This window comes from Podarcis tiliguerta (genome assembly GCF_965153285.1).
Source record: "Podarcis tiliguerta genome assembly, chromosome: 11".
Taxonomy (NCBI): Eukaryota; Metazoa; Chordata; class Lepidosauria; order Squamata; family Lacertidae; genus Podarcis; species Podarcis tiliguerta.
In genome coordinates, this window is record NC_139544.1 from 40695346 (window position 1) to 40719629 (window position 24284).

The 24284-nt window shown below is 40.5% G+C and overlaps 1 protein-coding gene across 2 annotated transcripts; it reads right to left on the reverse strand.

The window, feature by feature from the left end:
* Positions 1–1710: 1710 nt before the first annotated feature.
* Positions 1711–23931, reverse strand: GPBP1 (GC-rich promoter binding protein 1). Of its 2 annotated transcripts, XM_083404152.1 has the most exons (14): positions 23441–23629; positions 21256–22270; positions 16612–18013; positions 13740–16127; positions 13369–13489; positions 9184–9307; positions 8220–8443; positions 7430–7496; positions 6405–6589; positions 5882–6019; positions 5534–5683; positions 4652–4839; positions 3583–3685; positions 1711–2591 (listed from the first exon to the last, which is right to left on the reverse strand). In XM_083404152.1, the coding sequence occupies exons 5-14, from the start codon at positions 13429–13431 to the stop codon at positions 2433–2435; spliced, it is 1401 nt and encodes a 466-aa protein (XP_083260278.1). In that variant the 5' UTR covers positions 13432–13489; positions 13740–16127; positions 16612–18013; positions 21256–22270; positions 23441–23629; the 3' UTR covers positions 1711–2432. The 2 variants fall into 2 exon arrangements, with proteins under 2 accessions (XP_083260278.1, XP_083260277.1); XM_083404151.1 differs by lacking the exon at positions 13740–16127 and having other exon boundaries at positions 17944–18013; positions 23441–23931.
* Between the last annotated feature and the right edge of the window lie 353 nt (positions 23932–24284).

Sequence of the window (24284 nt, forward strand, 5' to 3'; positions counted from 1 at the left end):
TCACGATCCAGGGGTCCTTTACCTTTACCTTTTAAAACTGGTTGGCAAAACAGAGCTAGACAAAAAAAACGAGCCAAAGTTTCGCCATCCCAGTAACAGAACAAACCCCGCAAAAAATCATGAAAGTGCAAGCTTCCTGCACACCTGGCATTTTAGGATACTTGATTGAGAGAAAATGTAGCCACCCATGCTTAGTGCAATTCAAGGAGCCTACTGGTACATCTTCCTATGCCCCTCACCGCCCAATTCTTCCTCTGCCTGCCTACACCTATAAGGCTGCATTACATGAACCTGTCTGTCCTGTGCAGTGGGTGGAGATAACCCACATCTTGATCTGAAAACACATCCAGTTTTTAGTTTAGCACAATGAAGTAATACACTTCACAGCATCCACACTAAGGGTAAAAGTGTTCAGTGTGTTCTACTTGTTTCACTTTGCTCCTTCCCCTTCTGGCAACTCTTGATTTGGAGACTAGAATATTAGGCAGCATTCAACTTTAACTAGTGCAATAACTCTTGGCTGCACACGGTAACTTTGCCACCCTCTCCTCTCCTCACTGGAGACACGGGTGGTGCTGTGGGTTAAATTACAGAGCCTAGGGCTTGCTGATCAGAAGATCGGCGGTTCGAACCCCTGCAACAGAGTGAGCTCCTGTTGCTGTCCCAACTCCTGCCAACCTAGCAGTTCGAAAGCACGTCAAAGTGCAAGTAAATAAATAGGTACTGCTCTGGTGGAAAGGTAAACGTGGTTTCCGTGTACTGCTCTGGTTCGCCAGAAGCGGCTTAGTCATGCTGGCCACATGACCCGGAAGCTGTACGGCGGCTCCCTTGGCCAATCAAGTGAGATGAGCGCCGCAACCCGAGTCGGTCACGACTGGACCTAATGGTCAGGGGTCCCTTTACCTTTACCTCTTCCCACTGAGTCATAGTCTGCTCCAGAGGGTTGGGGGCACCATGGGCTAGCTATGCTTTAGCTGAGTACTACCAGTGATTACTTACACCAGGTAAGTATCATCTCTAGTTCAAGATAAAATCTATTCAAAACAAATGTAGTGGTAAGTGCGTCATACTGAATTAGAGGCGCATGGTGACGTTCACTTGTAATATTTACAATATTTATAGCCTGGCTCTTCCAAAGTGAATACAAACCAAATCCATTTCCAAAGATCATCCAAAGCAACACCTTTAAAGCACAATTGGTAAGATGGCATGGGGTGTAAGCATATCCATCTGAGAAGTCCAAAGGAACACTCTAAGAAGCATCAGGTCTAGGTGTTTTGTCAACAATCCTGCTTTAAAACTAGTTAGTCAACACTAAACTTGAAAACCTACATAGTTAAAAGCTAACTTTAATGAAATGCTTGGGGTATAAATAATAAATTTATTATTATTATTATTATTATTATTATTATTATTATTATTTGCATAGGATAAGATTAGTGTGAATATGGCCACAGCCAAATTCCATACAATTATTTAACCATGTGTACATTAAATAAGATTTCATATTCAAAACCTTGTGCAGAAACACAAACCAGAAGTTAGAATTAATTCTCAGAAGTGTGGAGGCAGCAACCCTGGATAATTAAAAGAACCACAAGGTATACACAAGTATCTTCAATGGTATCTTCCAATATATTAAGTGAAGACATTTTATTTTGCATGTGTTAAGATGGATCCAGTCAGAGAAATAAGCTTTCTGCATCTGAATAATTTATCAAAATAATGTTTATTTTCCCCACAAAGAATCAGCACTCATTGTGGAGGATCCAGATTCCTGGGTCTTGCAGCATCCAAATAAAGCTTTTGATTTACACCAGTTCTGTGAAGTTTAGAATTGAAGCAAGTCTTTTCATAATTACTGTAGTACAAACTGCTAGAGAATTACTGGTATGTGGAACAATTACAACAGTTCAGGAAATGGATGTCTTAGTGCACTTATGTCATATTTTTTTTGTTTAGCAAACATGCTATATTGTCTATTGTCTGTGCACAAAGTGAAAACTGTAGATTCCCACTGTAGAAGAAATCCGTCTCAGTAAGCAACACACTGTGTCAAGCTGCCCTTTTCTCCCTTAGACCTGCAGTCTTAAGACAAAAACTTTGCCAAACATTACATAATCTTTTTATTATTATTAAATGAGAAAATCTCATTCTCTTACATTGTCACATTGCTCGTCAGAGAAATGCTGCAGTGATGAAGGAAGTCAATGTTGGGGCAAAGTCCTCATTTCTACAACATTCATTTACAGAAATTATAGTCATGTTCAACACAGCTCATCAACACAACATTCTTAGGTTCCTTCACGAGGAGTCCAAAAGATCCTTCCTCTTAGGGGGCATGTCACTATGTAAAATTATAGTTCTCCCCTCTTTTGAACGATTCATTCTCAAACTGCACAAGATGCAAGGCAGACATCCTCTAGCAATCTTCACACATCGTCATCATCTGATGTGTCACTGCTGCTTGTCTCCGTGTCTTCATTCTCAATTGTTGGTTTGAAAGTGCTGTTTTTCCAGGGACTGAATTTGAAGTCACAGATGAGGCCGTTTTTTAGAATACCATTTTTCCTAAGGCCATTTTTTTGTAACTGAAATTTAAAGCACAAATCAATTTAGCTATCTGAAAATGGCAGATTGAAAAGCATTTATTTTTGTACAAGGTGTTAAGCATGTGTATTTCATCTTTGACAACAAAAATTAACTTCGCAGGATTCAACAATGGCATTAGTACTATGTTTTGTAGATGCTTGCATTTCCAGTTTTTTTTTGTTTGTTTTTTAGTAACAAACATGAAAATAAGCATGTAATTAGATTCCTGTCATTAGATCTCAAATCAAAGTATGAGGTTAAAGAGAACCATGAACATAGATGTAAATCTCTAGTTACAATTCCATTTCCCATAAACTGAGTGTGGTTTACATATTGTTTGCATATATACAGTAAGTTGTCTCTACTGCCACATCCCTGATTCTATAAAGCTGAACTGGATAAAGGGGGGAGGCTACTTTAATATGAATACACAAAACTTTCTGCAGCCATTAGTAAGCTGAAGCCCATTTCAAACCCAATTCAAATAGTTCAAACATCCCTTTCAAATAGGGGTCTATGGTCTTATAGGAATTACCTAGTTTCTAGATACCCATCTTCCCCTCCTGTATCTCTGAACCAGTAGATTTACAAAATATTTCCTCAGACTCAACATTGGAAATTCCCCCTGCAATATTCAAGGCTCAAATCCAAGGGATGGAACAGGATGAGAAAAGTTTAAATAAGAGGTCAACCAACAGTAAGAAACTTCTTACCCTTGTAATTTAAAACACTCACCAATGTGTATCTAACAACCAGGCTCTTATAGGAAAACAAGATTCCCATTGCCACTATAAATAGTTGTGCGGGCAGCACAAAAATATGGAGGCTTATATGAGCTATCGGCTCTCTCAGGCATTAAGAAGGTACTAGTTGATCATTTTAACACTGAAATGCTTCAATATAGAATGTAAGAAAGATGTCCAGCTCAATAGAATATTTCACTTGAAACATAACAAACTCAAGTTATGTAGGGCTAGCTTTTGCTCTCACCTGTTCACTAATGACCTGAAATTCCCTCATTTCATCCTCAGTTAGCGGAGCACAGGTCTCATCGTTTTCACTGTCTTCCTGCCAACCCATCTCCTTTAACAATCTTTACAAAGGAAATAAAAATGTGGACATTTATAAAAAGATCAGCAACTTTCATTCTCCAGACCCAATCTAATTGCTCTGAAGGGTGCAATTTAATCCATCTTCTGGCCAGCTCTCACAACCTTTCATTCTTAAGACTTTTTGAAGAAAGTGATTGAAAAAGCAAAAGGTTTGCTTCACTTCCCTGCCCATTTTTTCTTCATGCCTCTCTTCTTCCCAGTCGAGAAAGAACAGTGGCACATCAATACATCAGAAAACCCAGTGCACGAAAGGGGTCTGTACATGGATGCTTATTTAAATGTATTTCTAACCCATTCTTTAGGATACAACAGAGGCAAATATTCAACTTAAAACAATATAAATAAAACAACACTTCAAGGACCATACAGCTGAATGACAATAACTCCATTCAAGAAACTGAACATACTATTTATATGCAGTATGTGAAATACTGGATCAAAACGATCAAGTTAATTCCTATTGTAAGCCAACTTAACCTTGTATACAAGGGGTGGGGAACCTTCAGCCCTCAAGTCAAATTTGGCCAGGCAAGGGGCTAAATTTTGCCCATGATACTATTTTCCCCAAACCAGAGACACCTGTCATTATGTGACATCAGGTGTGGGGCAGGTGGAAGTATGGCTTAATCAGCTGTGCTGTTGTTCCCCTGAGAAACTTGATAACATAGCTGATCCTTGCAGAAAACCAAGATGAAGTCACTACCCATCAGCTGATGTGCGCTGAGTTCAAGCCTACTGGATCAACTGCATGACTGAGTTCCACTGGGAATTGATGTCAGTCGACTGACAGGTTGTCCCGCCTACCTGTCAAAAGTTGGCCCATAGACAGAAAAGGTTCTGCTCCACCAGGTCAAAACATTTCCCTGCCGCTGCTGTATACCTATCCTTCCAGCAAGCAGTATTTTTCAACAGGTTAAAACCATGTAAGTAATTGGAAAAATACATACCGATGCTCTGCTTCAAGTGAGCTTGAAAGGACATCGGTCTGCGGAAATGTTGAAGACCGAATGATCTGCTGAGACATCATTATAGCATTTCTATTTTCTTGAGGAATTTCATTTTCAAAGTTTCGGTTTATGTCCCTCTCTTCGTGACCATTGTTGCTGTTATGTAAATTAAATTCATCATCATCATCCTGTTAAAGAAGTCACATATTTGAGTAAATTCCAAAAAGATTTGTCCACGATTTGCATGAATATAAAAAGATGCAACAAGCCGACATATTGCATCCCACTGAAAGTTAAGCCCATAGAAGAGCACTGCTAGAGCTTGTCCAGCATTCCATTTTCCACAGAAGCCAATAAGATGTCTCTGAGATACCCACAAGCAAGACATGAGTGCAATGGAACTCTGCTGCTGTTGCTCCCACCTAAGCAAGTGTCTTTCAGGGGCACACTGCCTCCAATTCTGGGGAGAGCAGATAGACATTGTGACTAACGAGACTGTTATCTTTGAATTGTGAAGTACAAATACTTATGTTTACTTTTGGGGTGTGGTACAGGACTGACTAAAACAGCTGAATTTCAAGCTACATAGGATAGAGTCAGTAAGTTCTGATGACCAACATATGCTAAGCTCACTATGGAAGATATTCCTTAGATTCCCAATAGAAGACAATCCTTATCTACATTTTACATCACTCTTTATGATCAACACTGCATCACAAGTCTTAAAGAAGACGCTAGCAATCCCACCCACCACTGAACCCATTGACTATACACGATTTTGGCTTTATGCACTATCCTCAGAACACAGCCCCCATGTAAGCTGAAAGTCATCTGTAGTAAAAAATGAAACACACATGACCCTCTGTACAAATTTTGTAGTACCTTCTCTTGCCCATCATGCTCCTCTTCCACTCGATCCCGTTTCAGTGTCTTCAAGAATTCACTCTTCTTATCAGTGCGCATTCGAGTCAATTTGGTTAAGCGAGGCTGGCCAAGTTTATCAACTGGAGATGAGGAATTTGATCGATTACACTATGGTGGAGAAACACACAATACTGAGATGAAGAAAAACTTCATGGCAATGTTTCATTTTGTTCAGCTGCCATTATTTCTGCTTTATTTAAATATAGTTTCAGGTTTCCATTTAATTCTCAAAAATCACAAGTTCATGAAACAGCTTCTCAAAACTAGAAACACCCCAAATAAAAAAAGTAACCAATTTAGCTTTACCTCTTTCACTGAATTCTGTGATCCAACAGCCTTAGCAGTAGATTTGAAAGCACTAAAGTTTCCAATACCGTATGGAGAATCATGAGGAAATGGAGGGCCAAGTTTGTTGTCTTTTGTTTGGCTTTTCCACTGTGTTGTCTAAATAAATCAAAATGATAAATAATTTTTGACCAGGTTAATAAACTAAATTCTTTACATTATTTAATGTTTATGACAAGAGCCTGAACATGTTTATATAGCACAATCAGTCTACAGGACAATATATGGGGGGGGAAATTAATTAAAGAGAGGGGTTGGCCCTTCCTTGAGAAGCTTGGAATCTAAATTTTGACAAAGAGAAAGAGAAGGCAATGAGAAACAGAGAGAGGTAACAAGAGATAAAGGAGTAAGCAGGGTTGCATTTATTTTGGTTTAATATGTGTCTTACATGTAATGCTTTAACAGAGAAAGTGAAAAACATTACAAAACAAGTGAAGAATCTGCAATCCCCTCCTCCAAGACACATTACTTATACGCATCTTACCTTTGCAGGTGGAATGACAGGTTTAGGAACTAAACCTTTATAGACACTTGTACCAGTTCCATTCTTGACTGACTGTGAATGAATATTTCCTGCTACAGGGAATCCAGATATCTGTAAATCTTTCGTACTGCCTTTTTTTATAACCAGCATTCGTGGAGATCTAGATTTTGGGTTCAGAGGATATTCTGCAAAGAAACAAAAGTTTCATCTTATATATTGCTTTGATATTTTTTAATTCTGGAGGAAAACACTCAAGAGGCTCAGGTGATACAGTTCTCCTTATACTCTGTAGATCATCATAGCAAAACAAGTGTTCATGTTTATAACCAGGTACCATGGAACTGAAAGAAACCATCTGACCTAAGAAGAGACAGTATTTAAAAAAGTCCAACAGCTTTAGGCACAGAACATCGTCTTGACCCCACCAAAAAAGACTGCCAGCAGGACATGAAACAAAACAAAATGATTTTTAAAAGAGGGAGGCATCAGCATATTTGAAGGAACCCCAAAGTCTTTGTGAAGTACAAAAAAAATTAAATACAAAACCTAAGGTGAGGAAAAACCCAAAGCATGGCCCAAGAATAACCAAGGATGCTTAGTAACCATGTGATGCTACATGATAGTTAGAAAATAAAAACAGAATGGAGCATGGAATGGACTATCCTGGGAGGAGGGCACTAATTCTTGCTAAGTGGCATGCATATACTGTAACACTCTGCTGCAGGCCCCACTTGCATCAGAAATTTTCTCCATCAATGCACAGCCATCATGGTTTCAGGAACACTAACATGTGGTGGCTATCTTTAGTGCAAGAATGTGAATATGCACACATTATAACTCCTTATGCGCAGCACAGCTACATTATTCTGATAGTTTTCAATGCTCAATAAATGCATCACAAAAATCAAACAGAATCACAAAGTACAGCTGACTTAAAGTGCAACAATAAATATCACTTCAAAGGCACTTTCTAACAAAATGACACTCAAAAAGCTTTACTGTAATTTAAAGGCCAGTGCTCTTACCCCAAACACCAGCAGCTAATGATTTATTCTGGTTTGGTTCTCTCTCATATTCAGGATTCAGGGATGGCTGAAAAGAAGGTGGGAAACAAAATACAGCTTGATTTAAGATCTGCTGGAAAATAACCAATATTTAAAATTTAACGTGTCAGATCATAAATATTACAATTTAGAGAGATGATTCAGATCTGGCAAATGATGTTTACCAATGAGGGTGCTGAATTTTATTTCAGAATCACTCAATGAAACCTACATCTAACAAAATGAAATGTACATAAAACCACCAATAGAGGTCACCCAAGGGTTTGGGGGTTCAAAGTCATCACTATGCAATATCCAATGCTAGCTATCTTTACTTTCCATCTCACTCCAGGGAGGGCTGTAAAGCAGGGTTTGGGAACAGGGTTTGGCAGACCAGATCTTGATGTCGCCTACACCACACAGGCCATTTTCACAGGCTGGCAAGGCCACTCACCTGTTAATCATCTGGAACCACCCTGAAATCATAACTCAAGCCAGGCTGAAAGTTAAGATCCCTATTGAAAGTAGGGCTCAGCGCTGACTGCTTTCACCAGATTGGCTGCACTAAGAAGTTCCCAAATGGGAACTCCCTACTGTAAGCTGATCCCAGTGGGGGCTTGCTCTCAGCACCTATCAGCACTGACACCAAATTCCCATTGTCAAGTAAAGGTCAGGGGTGCACTTCTACCAAAGGAGGTCTTGATTAAAGCTCAATGAAAGCACATAAATGATTCACTTCTGCGAGTGAGTGAGTTCATTATGATTAACTTACAAAATCTTCGGCTTCAAATTGTTTGGGTTCTTCCTTGTCTTCCTTTTTCAGAGTCTCACTTTCCGGTGCATTTTTTTCATGCAGCCCTTGGCTTTTTCCAGACTGAAAGCTACTGGCGCGAGCACGTGAACCTCCGCTATGATATCCCGCTCGGTGGTGTGTGTTTTCAGTGCCATTTCTACCTTGTGAGCGCCAGCCATTTCTCTCCTTTCTTCCCAAATGCCCTTGGATTTTAAAATGGCAAAGTTACAAGCAGTTTCCAAAAAATTTACTTTGCAGAAAAAAATTAAAATGTAGCGTGCTTAAAATAACTGAAGTTTGGTGGAACTGTAAATAATTGGAACTGAACTGAAATAACTGAAATGTTTGATGATATTAAAAATTAGAGTAAGATCCCATGGTTAGTCACTCAGAAAATCTAAGAGGAGTAGTGTTGAAAAAAGACAAAAGTATGTTGTGTAATAAGTGAACTGCAGCAGAAGTATTAATTTCAAAAGAATAAACAGAAGCTATCATCCATAGAAGAATGGAAATAGGCAATCCAGCATAGGATTTTAAAGTATAAATTTTCTTTAAACTTTTGGAGAAGGGACAATGAACATGCAAAAAAACTCATTGAAACTTTGAAAAAGTTTGTTTTTTCTTGGTGTAGTAATATGCAATATACAAATACTGGAAAGTAAATTTGGGGTGGTAATTTTACAAAATACATCCAAGTATCGCTCATCCTCCTATAGCTATACTACAGAGGATAAAGCACAATCTATGGCTCTTCATCCAAAGAGCAGTTCTGTAGTTGTGCTGCATGGAGTTTTCAGTTTATCCAATACAGTCACCCATATCAATTTCAGCTTACACAGTGAACTGTTCAGAGGGTTTATGAACTAGGAGCGGCTCAACACTTAAAAAACAGTAAAAATAAAATAGGGTTACACTGTATCTAGAGGATTAAACACATACAAACCTCCATTTGAACGACCACTACTAGGATCAAATCCATCAGAAGAATTGTGTCGCCTACGGTTAACTTCATAACGATTCTCTGTCCATGAAAAGCTGTCGGAATGCTTCTCAAAATTCAGTGATGACTAAAAGTAAACACAAATATTAAGTGAGGTCTACAACAGCAACACTAAATAAATCATCTTCAGCTACTGTGTTGGCATGCAAGAGTGCAAAGGTTTGGTGTTTAAACACTTTTCAGTTTTTCTAAATCTGAAGGCACTAAAATCATCCCCAAGAATATTACTATTATTTATTGAATTTATATACCACCCTATACCAGGGGGTCTCAGGGCGGTTTTAAGAATAAAATTAAAATATAAAACCACAAAATACATAATCAAAATAAAAACAACAACCCAATAACCACCCCAAAAGACCACATTTTAAAAGGGCAAGAGTAAAGGTGGGGGGGAAGTCATTATAAACTTCCAGAGCAACTGACAAGCAGCACACTGCCATTTTACCTGCGTTCTGTAGCTGCCAGGTATAACTGTCATGAAATATATTTGTCTGTATTTGCACGTCTGTGTTTACATATATTTATCAGTGCATTTCTTCAAAAAGCCTCTAAGGCAGTATACAGATAAAGAAACTTCATTAAAATGCATTGTAAGTATATACATGTATTTAAATAAAAATAAGCAGCAAAAAAACCTAATAAGCACAACAACAAACCAGAAGAATGAAACTGCTCTACAGTAAAAACACCTCACAAAGCACAAATTTTAAACCAACTATTAGAATACAGTATCTGTAAGATGAGCAGCAGACTGGTTTCCTAAGTGAGCAAGTTTAAAAGCCTAGGCTCCACTATCAAAAAGGTCCTACCATATAGCCTCACCTACACAGTGGTGAAGACACACAGTACAGGGTCACTAACTTATTACGTCACCTGGCAAGCTAGAGAATCTTTTGAAACAACTGGGTCTGAAACTGTAAATGCTTTTAAAGATAATGACAAAATTTAATTTACCTTCTTAATTCAAATTGTTCATAAACTAAGCTGTTCTTAAACCAAGGTACCACTGTATTGGCCAGCTAAAACTGCCAACTATTTGTAACCTCCTGCATTTTCATCCTCATGACCACCTATTCTTTGAGGTATGTCCTATACAGGCGTACCTTGGAAGCTGAATGGAAGCCGTTCCAGAAGTCCGTTAAACTTCCAAAATGTTTAACTTCCAAGGCACGGCTTCCAATTGGCTGCAGCAGCTTCCTGCAGCCAATCAGAAGCTGCAGAAGCCCCGTCGGACATTCAGCTTCGAAAAGAATGTTGGCAAACCAGAACACCCACTTCTGGGTTTGCGGCGTTCAGGACCCAAAATGTTCAACTGCTAAGGCGTTTGTCAACCAAGGTACGACTGTTCAAGTCACTGAAAGATCTGCTACCTTGTGTTACTATTTCGATACAAGTTTCAAGAAATCTTGCACCGAAGTGCAAACATGCAGTCTGCAATTTCAGCACATGGTGGAGCTAGTGTTCCATCAAGCATGCTGATATTGCAAAGTGAGTTGTTAAAAGTTTGGTTGATTTATGACCTTTCAAGCTATTATTGATCTTTACCCTATTGCAAGGTAGAAAACAAGTTGATACCAAAGAACAGGGGAAGAGAAGTATTACATCTTGCAAACAGAATCTGGTGGCATTTTCACTTAAAGGTTTACAAACCAAGATCTTTTCTGGGTTTTGTTGGGGGGTTGTTTCTTTACACACCACCAGAAAGTCATTTTTAGCTTAAACTACTCTACACATTATTGGCATCACAACGTATTTCTTTGCTTTTCCCATTCCCTCATGAGGTTTTAAATGAATGTTAAGATAAGGTCAATGAGAAACAAATGAGCACTACAAAACATATATTTACACTGACCAGTCACTTTAGTGACACAGCCCCCAGCCCTGATTTGCGTGGGGGTTGCATTCCAGGTCATTGGGTGCAATGGCCACTTCCAGGTTGCCACAATGTGTGTGTGTGGTTGCGCATCAATTGGACACACAAAAAACCTCCATTGCCTGTACTATAATAATGCAGCTGATGTTGCTTTGCAGTCACACCAAATACCAAGAACTCATGTCCAGAACAAGTCAGAGTGATTAAAAACAATACATTACATTCAAACCCACTCACACATCACACTTCACTTCCTCTCCATCTTACAGGCCCCTCAAATTTGCTCCAGAGGGTCCTGAACCCTTAAGCCAACTTGAGGGTGCAGATAGAAGGCTGCAGGAGGGAGGAGAGGAAGATAGAAATCCCACTGCATGAGTGGAGCTCCACTTGTAAGAAGTTGGATTCTGCCCAATGTGATGAACACCAGATTTAAAACGTACATTTACTTTCAGGCTCCAATAAATGTCAAGAAATGAAGGTTAGGCAAAATTATTTCTCTACAAGTCATCCATGCTGCTTAATTTGTAGAGTTTGATTATTCATAGTTAGAGAATTTTCAATCACATGTAAATGGCAAGCATAAAGCAGGACAAGAACTTAGTGAGCATTGTCTCTAAATGGATGTCAGTTCCACTGCAAAGTCCACATTAACACAACGTATGACTTGTTCTTTTAAACCATGGTGATCTTTTGGGGGCATCTGACTAGTCAAATACCGAATTTTCCATGTATAACACGCCCCCGTGTATAACACGACTCCTATTTTTTGGGACTCCAAATAAAGAAATCTCCCATATGCACTATCCATGTATAAGATGACCCCCCCCCATTTTAAACTTGAAAAATAGGGGGGGAAATATAATCTTATACATGGAACAATACAGTAATTATCAAGTATTTTTCCAGCAAAACACTATGGGTAGGATCCAGAGACAATTGAGTGGAACTCTGTTCACACATCAGTTCTTCTGGCTCCTCCCTAGATCCAAATGCTGTGACTGAAGATTAATGGACCCCTGGAACAGAGTGGAGTGGGACAAAGGAGTCAGGAAAGGGAAACTGGACAAATCAGGCAGATCTACTTTGTTCAAGGTGAAGCACTTTTCCACTTGTACAAAAAAAATCTCTGTATCCAAGCTGATGAGATAAACAGGGTTGACACTTATGCCAACTACACACACACACCACAAAACCCCAAATTACACAGCTGTTACTGCGAAACAATGATATAAAAAAGAGCAATAAATTATTGGGCAGATCTGAGCATTACATGAATGGACTTCTGCTAACAGAATGGGGCTTTGCCTTCCCAAAATCTGCTCCAGAGTTCACCAACCCTCTAGAGCAGGTTTTGAGGATGTGTGGAGAGCTGCAGGGGCGAAAGCGAGGAAGGTAAAGTTCATTGAACTTGCACAAACTTTTTAAACCAGTCCTTCCTCCAGAGAACTTACGGTGGCAAACATGCATAAGCTGAAAACTATTCATAAAAATAAGCACCACAATGCAATTTGGGGAGGCAAGAAGGTAAGCTCTACAGAGTGGTATTCCTACTGCTGTAAAATAATGGCCAATTTACAATGTTTTACCTGTTTAAAACATAATTCTATTAACATGCTTGTATCATAATAATGATTCATTTAAACTAGGCTATTTTACAAAGAGGGACATACACCAATAGGATTTTAAACAAAAAACCCCAGAAAAATCTGGAAGAAGATGGGGTCAGGACCAGCTGACCACTTTTCTTCCCTGTTTGCTTGCTTACTTATTTTAAATGAATTTTACAGTCAAAAGGAGGTGAGCCAGGCATGCACTTTTGGTGATTATTCCCAAGTTAATTGTAGTGTTTACTATTAGGGCAGCAGAGACAAATTACATTTGATTGCTGCAGTCAACCGCCCTGAGACCTACAGGAATAGGGCAATATACAAATTTAATAAATAGTAATAACTATCATGGGGGCATAATCTGTTTAAATTGCGAAATTTAGGCTCCCTTTTGGAAAACAGTTTTTCTTTGAGATTTTTGTTCTAATATCTCTTGAATATAAAAACCAATGAAAAGCATGGGGTTTTTTGGGGGGGCGGACGGACGAGAGAAGGGTTGGAGTCATTACCTCATTAAGTCCAGGATCTAACAGTAGCTGCACTACTGAGTCTAGTATACTAATGAATTGTTTACATAACCTCTGCTAATTTCAAAGCTGAAAGATAAGTTGGTGCTGATACTTGTAATGAACTGTAAGAACAGACCTTTGATGATGATGGTGGAGTAGGGAAATTAAGCCAGGCTGGAGCAAAGTCATGCTGCGCCATTTAGGTCCAGTCTCTCCAAATCAGTGAAAACAAGGCTTCAACACCTCATGGCAAATACCTATCAGAGAAGGGAAATGTAGGATATATATTTTTAATCACGTATCATACAGTAAGACTAATATCCCCAAAGAAACTTAACAAGTGAAAAGAACCACAATAACATTCAAGAATCACAGCTAACACAAACACAAATTTAAAAAGCTATTTACCAAGTGTACTTGGAAAAGCACTGAAATAAACTGGGAGTCAGTGAAGATTTTAACACCAGCAATCTTAATGTCTTAGACTGCAATTCTAACCACACTTACCTGGGAAAGTCCCACTGAATTCAGCAGGACTTGCCTGTAAGGAGACAAAGTTAGGATTCCTCTGTAAGTTCCGTAAGAAGCCACTGCTTCTGTGTGCCTTCCTCCTTGCTTTTCACCTCCTGGTGCTGTTGTTGCTACCACAAATTCAGAAGCAAGCGGAAACAATTCCTCCTGCCACTCTTTATAGCAATTCATGGCAGCAGCACCAGATTTCAACATCAGCCACAGACAAGGAAAGTGGCCAGTAGCAGCACCAGCTGGCCTGTGGATCTGGATCCTGGGCCATGAGACTGACAGATGAAGGAGCTAGCAGAGCTGGAAGACCACTGCAGTCTGTTCTGGGAATCCCTCTATGAGCTACCTATCCATCACCTCCCAATACACTGAATTTTGGATTGCCACTTATCTAGTCAAGCAAACTGCAGTGTGAGATTATTACATTTTTATTATATGGGCAGATATATTTTGAGCTTAGCCTGTCTGCTAGGTTAAAGGCAGAAAGACTGAAGAGAGGCATGCTCTCTACCACAAAAGGCATGTCACAGTTTTGCAGCAACTCAGTGAAGAATATTCCCTTCTATCATAGGAAAATGAGGATTTTCAAATGACAGTAATCTTAACTGCTGAGCAACAGTATGTGACACTATCTCACACCTCGCGATGCCAAGGCCAAGCTCATGTAGTAGTTTTAATACAAGCATAGGCTAAAATGCACACCAGTATACAGTCATTTGACAACCAGGTTGCTTCCCACCCTTCATATTTTTAAGGGCAGTCTCTGCATACAGTCCCTTCTGCAAGGGTTCCATTTACAGAAAATCAAGTCTGGATCTAACCTAGTATAAATAAAAACAGTTTATTTTATTTTTTTTAATTTCTAGTTTAAAATAAAACAGTCTTCATCATTAGAAACTGTAAACTCTAGGGAGAGTGAGCATATCAGGTTACAATCAAAGTTGACAACCCAATAAAATGTCGCCTAAGTTTAATTTCATTCCACATCAATCCATACAATCATGGGTGCAGTCATTTAAACTGCATCTCACAGCTCTAGAGTTGAAGGTCACCACTTTCTGGAAAATGCTACAGCTCAGTCATGTCATCATACCAGCTGCACTACACAATTCAATAGCAAGATGGATGGGGTTTTCTATGAAGTATCTAACGGCATGGAGATGTTGTCAGTGGAGTTCGGGGGGGGGGCCCTAACATCTTGTAAGCAGCAAGCTATATTTGATGTGTTTCCAAGTCTCGGTTGAAAAGCACTTAAAAGCTGTTAATGACTGCATGAGTTAATTTCTATAATTATTTACTGAATTTTATGCCCTTTAGCTTGCAGGACAGTTTACAAAAATATAAAAAACTATTTATAATCAGAAGAATAGGGTGAGCCCATATTTTGTGTGTGTGTGTGTGTGTGTGTGTGTGTGTGAGAGAGAGAGAGAGAGAGAGAGAGAGAGAGAAATTTCAGGATATAGAGTACCCAGGTACTTATCACCCTGAAATGACTACTTTCAACAGTTACGTTACTAAGAATTAAGAAGAAATGCATCCCATCAAGTCTTAGGGGTTGCATAAGAAAGGAAACGCAGTTCAAAGAAACAGAAGAACACTGGAGCAATGGAGAGCCTGGCTTATGACCATACCATGCACACTTAATTTGCTCCATTGCTAGAACAAGGTGAAACAGCCCTGAAAAGATATCCAAAGTAGAAAAAGAATCACGATTATTCCACCCTTCAACCTTGTGCGCCTCATTTGCACCACACAGTAAGCCACACCATGGCGTGATAGGATCGTGCAAATGTGCAGGACCACGGAGCTAAGCCAAGGTTGGCACCAGTATTTTGTTTGTGGACACCTCACAGGCTACAGACTTGCACTCTCTAGCACTTGTCGTGCAGCAGTTGTCATTTGTAGTGTCTTCATCATGATTAGCAGAAGGACACACTTATAAGCATACTATGCATATATACAAGACTGGCCAAATTGTGTAGTTTCAAAACTATTTTTTTGTCAGTAAGAAACAAGAATGCACTTATAATAAAAATCATAGCTCCTTGGGTGTGCTAAATTTAGTTATAGTAGGAGTTTCACATTTCCCAAGAATAAAGCAATTAATGATAACATTTTTAATTATCAATCCACAACTACACCATCCTAGAATGAACAACAGTCTTCTCATCACTGTCCTACATACAAAGATCCTTGCAGTGCCTAACATTTCTAAAATAGCATTTACAGTTCTGTGGAATGTTAGGAGCCACATATACTGTGAAGTGCTGGGTGAACAATTTATCATGTATGCACTCAATTTGGTCCAAAGAGAGAACCTGAAGGAATCAACTACAAACCCCAATGGAGAACACACTATGATTTTGGAGAACACTAAAAAGGAAAGATTTTTAAACTGTTTTAAAAAATGTATAGCCCACCTTTTGGCCCAAATAAGGACTGCCCCTCCCCAGGCTGTATGCAAAATGAAACATTAAAACCAAATTTAAATAATAAACCAGATTAAGAGCATGAGAACCCTGCTGGATTAGACTAAATGCCCATGTAGTCCAGCATTCTACATGCCTATGAGAAGCCACCAAACCAGGAACACCACAAGCAGAACATAGATGTGATAGGATTGCCACTTATGCTCCCCAGCAATTAGTGTTTGGAGCCTATTATGATTCTGCTGAATGAACACTAAAGTCTTAGAATCAAGAGGAGCAGGTTCAAATCTAAACATAATAAAAAACCAAGCCATTAAAACCTGTGCTGAATAGAATTATTTTTTTACTGCTTGCCTTATAGTAAACAGATACAGTAGTACCTCGGTTTTCGAAAGCCTCCATAGCCCAACGTTTCAGAACTCGAACACCGAAAACCAGAAAGTAAATGCCTCTGTTTTCGAACGCGCCTCAGAAGTCTAACAGGAAATGCAGCTTCCATTTTGAGTTTTCCATTTTGAGGCTTCCGCTTTCAGTTTTTTGAACATTTCGGAACTTGAACAGACTTCTGGAACTGATTACATTTGAAAACCAAGGTACCACTGTATAGGGCCAATCTCACCCTTCTTAAGTGGAAATTCCACAACTGGAATGCTTTGTGCCATGCTTCCACCAACTTTTATTCTTTAGGTGGTGGTACATAAAACAAAGTCTCAGAAGACTATTCTACAAGTAGGTTCACAAAGGAGGAGGTGACCTTTCAAACCCTGGCCCCAAGTCTGTTTTATAGGTCAACATTAGCTCATTGAACTGGGCCCAGAAACAAATTGGAAACTATATAACTAAAGCAACACAGCCTACAAAATACACACCAGAAAACAATTGTTTTTACATACATTGGGATTCTAATACTGTAAAAGCAACCACATGAACTCACTGAGTGCAATGGGGCTTACTTCCAGGGAAGTGGGCACAATAACTCAGGCTAAGACACGTAACTTGCATGGAATTGTTTCTACACAACACAAAAGTTTCAGTTGCATAATCAGAAGCTATCATTCTATGACTTCTATCAGGATTTGTCATCATTGAAAGATGCGGCACACATTCTGAGGCACACTTTTTAATGCTTCTGTGGAAGGAAAATTACAGAAAATCCTGTTCGAGACCAAGATACAATCTATGTAGCTGGTTCTACTTCAAGCTGCAATTAAAATTAAAGACCTACATAGTAAGAAACAGCATATATTATATACATACTGTACTATATAATTCAAATTCTTATTTTTGATGCCTGAATTAAGTCTGAAATTCTTGCCTAATCATTTTAGCATGCACAGCTATGAAGATTTCCTTCACTTCTGTACAGAAATTGTACAAAAACTCTATTGATGTCAACATTTTAGACCTCTAGCCAAAGATCCACAGAATCGTCAGGGGATTTCTGCAAGCACTTTTAGGAAAGATGGGAAATGTCTGCACTGAGCTCTCAACCGAGCATGATGTACAAGGGGAGATTCACTATCATATCAGCAGACACAAAGAAAAAGCTAACTAAATAGAATTTTCAAAGATAAGTAGTTCAAGTCAAAATATCAACAGAGATCAAAAAAATTGTTTATTCACTGAAGAATCTTCACTCCCAAGCTTCACTTCAATCTCTGATTTAAGGTTTTAAATTGTCAAATTGCGGGGGAGATTAACATATGTAAATATGCTGGAGTTTAAGGTGATTTGAATAGTGCCAAATATCAGTCACTTACTTTGTAACTAGGTTGTTTTGTCCATCTTATATATTTTTTGAGGCAGCACTGGATTCTGTTGAAAATAAACCTGTAGGAAATTTAAAATGTTATAATTAAACACAACTGTATTCTCATTGCCCTAATGAAGCTATCCAAGTTTTACTTCTAATAAAGTACAGAGCAAGATAAATTTAGAAGTAGTTAATCTACTCTGTTGACTCAAGTATTCTGCTGGAGAAGAAATTAAAACGGAGGATCTAAACAGCCAACTAAAACAGAACATTCTGTAGCCAAGCTTAAGAGGCCAATCCTATTTGGTATAGAGAAACCTTTTGCCCATCCTATCATGTATAGAGTGACACCAAGCCCTTGGTCCAGTGCAGACCAGCCACCACCATTACTGCATAAGCACTAAGGCATCCAACATCATCAAAAGGGGTTTCACATCTTTAGCACAGCCACATCTTTAGCACAGCCAGTGGGATTGCTTTGGACCCTAACAGGTGTTTGAAGTATTTTGAAATATATATTTTAGCATACCTGAACAATGTCATAAACTGCAGTATCCTCTTGAATGCCTTTGCTTTCTGCACCCCTCAACAATTATTGGGGAAGTTGTCTTATACCATTTCAGTATTCCAGCATCTTCTTTTTTTAAAAAAAACCTAACAGTGCAAGCCTGTGTCTACTCAGAAGCAAGTTCTACTGAATTCCATGGTACTTAGTTCCAATAAGAGGGGCTAGGATTACAGCTAACATAGCAGGGGTCCAATTTATCCCAACTGAAATGAGCAGGAAAATGAAACTATCAAATGTGTGTTTAGTAACAAGCCACTGCAAGGTACAGTACAGTCACACCTCAAGCACATTTAACTTGTGTTGATTTCAACCATACACCACATAAGTGCAAGTGAAATCCAAGCAAGGAAAAGAGATTAAAAGTTATTTTCACGCAGGGTCCACTTGGGTTACCCAGCAAAAAGAGTTTTCAAACACTCCACCTTGCTTGCTAAGCAAGGCCTGCTGAGTGTGCCAGCTCCGGAGTACTAGGAATTCTTTCTCTCTCTCCTCCACCCTGCCCATCTGCTATCCATTTGGGTTTCGATATATGTGGAACCACTGGAACCAAACCTCTGCATAAGATGCAACCCTACTGTACTGAAAAGGCTCATTTGACCCTGGGGTAAATATTCTTTAACATGGTGGCTCTCAGACACTGGAGTATAACTGCTACCAGTCTAAGACCACATGGCTAATTATCTGGAATAATAGGAGGGCACTATTTAGGCTAACCCTAAGGGGGTGAATTCTTCTTCAAGCTGGGCTTTATCTTAGCGTAAAGAACTATTTAACTATACAACCAGATAAAGAATTATGCAACTTTACTATAAGCGCAGTATTTCAGCTAGGTATTTTTTGGTTTCAATTTTATTTTCTCTCCTGTTACGAGTCCAGTATTTCTCCTGTGCATATTAAGTTTCTGTTTTACTTTCTCTTCTGTTTCTCCACTCTAACTTCTAAAGAGGATTGCTTCTAATTTATGAGTTGTATCCTTTCCATTGTCACTTGTCACTGGCTTGTCAACAAAATTAACAAATGCTCAGCTATACATCACCAGACACCAGCAGTTGCTTGGCATAAACAACTCTCTGTATGTGCTTTTTCTGGAGATGAAATATAACAACGAATAATCAAAAATATTAAGTTGATGTTGGCCAGTTTGAATGTTAGCAGTAAATCATGGTGTAAAACAAAGCACATCTCACCACAAACAAGTAGTGTGCTAACACATATGGATCAAGTGTGCCTGCCCCCCTCTTCTTGTGCATATCATAAGGAAGCAAACCAAGCTAGAAGCTAGAAGCAAAGAACAAACCTTGGCTTCTTGAGTTAAATGAAGCACAAGTGCTGTAGTTTATGGCTTACTATTAACTAGGCCAACATGGGGGCCAATGCACCTCATTTTTTGTGGTAGACTACATCTCTGGAAAGTGGCACCAAAATCATTTCAGGATCATATACAGTGGAACCTCGGTTGTCTAACGTAATCCGTTCCAAAGACCGTTCAACTTCCAAAACGTTCAACAACCGAGGCACAATTGCCAGTTGGCAAAATCCATTGAAAAAGTGGGGAAACGTGCCTCAGAAGCCATTCGACTTCCAAGGTGTGTTCGAAAAAGGAAGCATTCCGAATCGTTTGACTTCCGAAGCATTCGACAACCAAGGTTCCACTGTATATATTGGCAGCTAGGGCTTTAAAAATGATTTCTGTAAAACATCAAAACAAGTTGTGTACAAGGTTAATGGGCATTTAGAGGCAAAAGGAGCAAAGCATCACACATCCGCACTGGGGGACAGGATATGCCAGTATCCTCTTGTAAAAAAAATTATTGATATCAGGTGAAGATCTGAGTAGGATCAGGGTTCCATTTTAATAATCTAAAATTGTTTTAAGTGGCTATGGACTATCATATTGTTATTTATTTAATTTCTATACCGCCCTTCATCCAAGGATCACAGGGCAGTTTACAACATATAAATGTATACCATAATAACATACATACCATCGTAACAAATAAAAACAATAATCCCACTCGAACACAGTTTAAAAGGCCATAGATTGGGTAGTTAAATAAAGGCCTGTCTAATTAAACAAAGGCTTGGGAGAAAGGGAATGCTTTTGCCTGGTGCCTTAAGATGAGGGCACCAGGCGAGTCTCCCTGGGAAGAGCATTCCACATTCACAGAAGTGTTTCTACTACATACACATAAGAGACTAAACAGAATGAGGATTCTATCTAGACAGCTCACAATCAATTTTTTATTTAGTGGCCAGTTGCAATCCTCTCTTGCCAAGCTTTAACGCATTGGATTAAGCTATCTCAGATTAAGCTAACCAGTTTTCTTACATGAAACTAAGATATTAGTACTAAAATCAGGTGGGGGTGTAGAGGAGAAAGACAAATAAGGCTTAATCCTGGTCCAAAACTATCATCACAGCACTATCAAGATGCCTGGCACTGACCTAATGATCACTTCTGCACATGGTTCAAATCCTAAATAGGATGCAAGTCCATTTAAGTTCAATCAGATTCATTTTCAAGTAGTCATGAATCAGCTGAAACTTCAAATTTAAGTAGTAAGTATAAGCTTCCTTAGAATCCAAGCAAGTTCTGATATAGTTAAAATAGATTTTCATGTGTTAACATGCCTCTCAAACTTTTGATAAAGAAAAATATTACCACAAGCAAAACAAAAAAGGAACATCTTCAACAGTTTACCTCACTTACAATTAATATTTGTAACAATTGTAGTTTCAGGCAATACTTACAAAATCCAAGAGAACTGCACAGATTGGCATTAACTCTCCGTGATTTGCGTTTTCCAGTTTGCTTCCCTTGCAGTAATGATCCGAGTTCCTTAAAGATACTACATCCGTAGCTATGCAATACAAGGGCTGATTATTGGAAATCAGCTACCCATTCTTCACATTTAAGGACTCCAAAAAGTTATTTTCAAAAAAGTCAGACAAGTCTGGTTTTAACAGCCTGTCTTATCTTCTGACACTTCTTCACTTTCCTATTCCGCGTATATCTTACTATCATAAACATCAGTTCCAAAAGAAATAAATACACCTTTTATGACATAAAGAATAGAACTGAGAAGTCAAAGTCTGCATTCAAAATGAAGTTCATTTCTAAGAGTCGATTCAGACATCCACACACAGCAGCTATCTGGATATTCCCATATTGCTTCTTCAGAACACTACAAAAAAGCCCCACTAAAAATGAAAAATAAAGCTCTTTGTCTCTTCATTTAGGAAACAGACATCATTGTAAAAAGTAATTCCAAATTGCCTAAAAAATGAAAGCAATATTTGCCATAAATTCTACATCAATATTAGAAAAATTGGGAGCTACATTTAATATAATCTTCTAGACTTAGTTGACAAATCAAGTCAATCTCTGTTTTGACTGAAATGTTTGAACTAGAAAGCAAAAACAGTTCTTGAAAGTAGCATGCAGAACTTAAGAAGTTTATACAATTATCCATTCCATATGGGGAAAAATTAGTCCAAGATGATATCCTGAATTTAAGGGGAAGCAGAAGAAGAATCTCAAAAGTTCATAAACCGGGTTCTGCAGGCTTCAGAAGTGTTTGAAGTGGAAAAGCAACTGAACAGGTTATAATCCCAATTCCCTTTTTAGTCAACGTTTTCCCTTGCAATCGAAGCAGACTCTGCAGGTCAGCATCCAGCTACCTTTTTTTCACAAGCTGAGGCAACAGGTTGCAAAATATCCAAGCTCATGTTCAGAATCCAGATCACCTAGAAGTGGGGTAGGAGGCTGGGAAAAAGAGACAAGACATACTGCAATTAATGTTCCTTTCTCGAGACATCTAGGAAATCTGCAACATTATGAATCTGCTCTCTTGAGAATAATGAACACCATGTACTTGTGAACAAGGAAGCCTTAAAATAAGGACATGCAACGAAATCCACGCGGATTGCGCTGGAAGCATATGCTGGAGTCAGCAGCGAAAACGGGAGGGGAGGAGGTCCTACTCCAGGGTGAAACGGCGGTTGGCGTAAGAGTACTATCATGGGAGGCAGGCGCGAAGAAAACCGGAAGAATTAAAAACTCTCACCAAGCACGTTCCTTGGCCCAATTTCGTACCAAAAACGAAAAAAATAAAGAATAAAGATAAAAGCCACAACGAACCAACCGAGCAAAAGGAAGATCGGTGAAACGGGAGGACTTGCAGCTGCAACCCCTAGGCATAGTTAGTCGGGAGAAGTCCCCGCTCCGCGCCGCGGAGATTTCTTCCGAGTAAACACACGATAGGACACCCCCCGGGGGGGGGCAATCTCGGATCCGGGACCCGAGCAAAGTAGGAGGGGCGCGAGGAGGAAAGGCGTCCACGGCTCTCCGAGCGTCTAACCTACGGGAGTGCGCACGCGTTTCCTGCCCAGGTTTCGCTCTCCCTCCTCCTCCTCCCGTCCCATTTCATGGCCAGGTAAAGTCGGGAACGAGTCCTCCCGCTGGAGGTTGTCATATTTACACCCTCGCTCGATCGCAATCCGCCCGCAGGGGGTTCGAAGCTGCTGCCTCCAACTGCCGCCCCTCGACCAAGCCGGGGCCCAACAGAGCTAGTGTCCCGTTTATTCCCCGCCCCCCCCCCCGGTTGGAAGAGGAAGGGAGACGGAGAAAGGACGGAGAGGCCACATGCCCAGGGCTCGATGCAGGCCAGGGGGCGGGGGGAAGAGACCAAACTACCGGAGCCGCGCTCCGGCCGAGAATCCTTCGCAGCCGCGGAGCCTCAGAGCCGCGCTTCTCCTGCCTCTTCTCCCCCGGGGACGGGCCCGCTCGCCTCCCTGGCTCCGGAGCCCCACGCTCCGCACACGCAAACATTGTTTCCTCCGCCACCTCTTCCCTCAGACCGACCGACCGACCGGCGAGGGGGTGGTATGGAGGTTGGAGGAGGCAGCGACGTCGCCGGCGTAACGCGGCTCTAACCTGCCAGCCAAGTCCCGGCCAAGCACAGCAGCTCCTGCGGGGTCCCGGATTTGAAAGCTCCTTTTTGCCGCCGCTTCTCCCCCGCCGCGCGCACAACTACTCGCTCCAGTCAGTCAGTCAGCCCCAAAATGGCGCCGCTCCGAGCCGCAGCAGCGATGCCCTGCGCCCAAGCCTCGCGAGAGTTCGCCGCCAACAGCCGCCACGAGCAGCTAGACGAGGCTGGGCTTGTGTTGGGGGCGGGAGGGAGCGCGCGAGCGCCCGACGTTCTACAACACTGTGTACATGTGCGAGGGAGGGGGGGGGAGGGAGAAGATTCTGCCTTGTGCGAAGCGGAGAACTCCCAACGACAAGACACATACGACAGAACGCGCGCGGAAGTTTTAAGGGCCCCCCGAAAGGAGAGGTTTCGTGGAACCCCCGCTTCACGCCTCGCGCTCCGAAGCGCCACCTTTCTCCTCCTGCCAACAACCTTCGCTTGCGCGGCGCTGCTTCGGCTGAAGGCGCACCAGCCCGCAAGCAGCGCCCCCCTCGCGTGACGTCACTCGGAACAATCCCGAACGTTCGGAGAGCGGCGAAAGGGGGAATCCCCTCAGCGAGCGCGCTGCTTTTTCGAGTTGGAGGGAGGAGGGGATCCCCGGCTGCCGGCTTCTGCAGCGCGGCGAGCGAGAGGAAGCCAGCGGCGGCTAAAGTGGATGTCGTTTCCCACCCCCCGCGACAGCAGCTGTATATTGCATGAGATAAAACGCGCCCGTCCCCGCCCCCCTCCCGCCGTTTTATTTGGGGATTTATTTATTTTGTTTCGTTTGTTTTTTTTAAAAAATCTGTTTAATCTGCTGGCTCCCAG

Bases quoted from the DNA above. Each gene is read 5' to 3' on its own strand.
- GPBP1 (XM_083404151.1), bottom strand. From the start codon at position 13,431: ATGGCGCAGCATGACTTTGCTCCAGCCTGGCTTAATTTCCCTACTCCA. The intron at 9,308-13,368 runs GTCTGTTCTTAC...GTTTACTTTTAG, and splicing joins CTCCACCATCATCATCAAAG to TCATCACTGAATTTTGAGAA. The intron at 3,686-4,651 runs GTATGTATTTTT...TCCTTTGTAAAG, and splicing joins TCACTTGAAGCAGAGCATCG to ATTGTTAAAGGAGATGGGTT.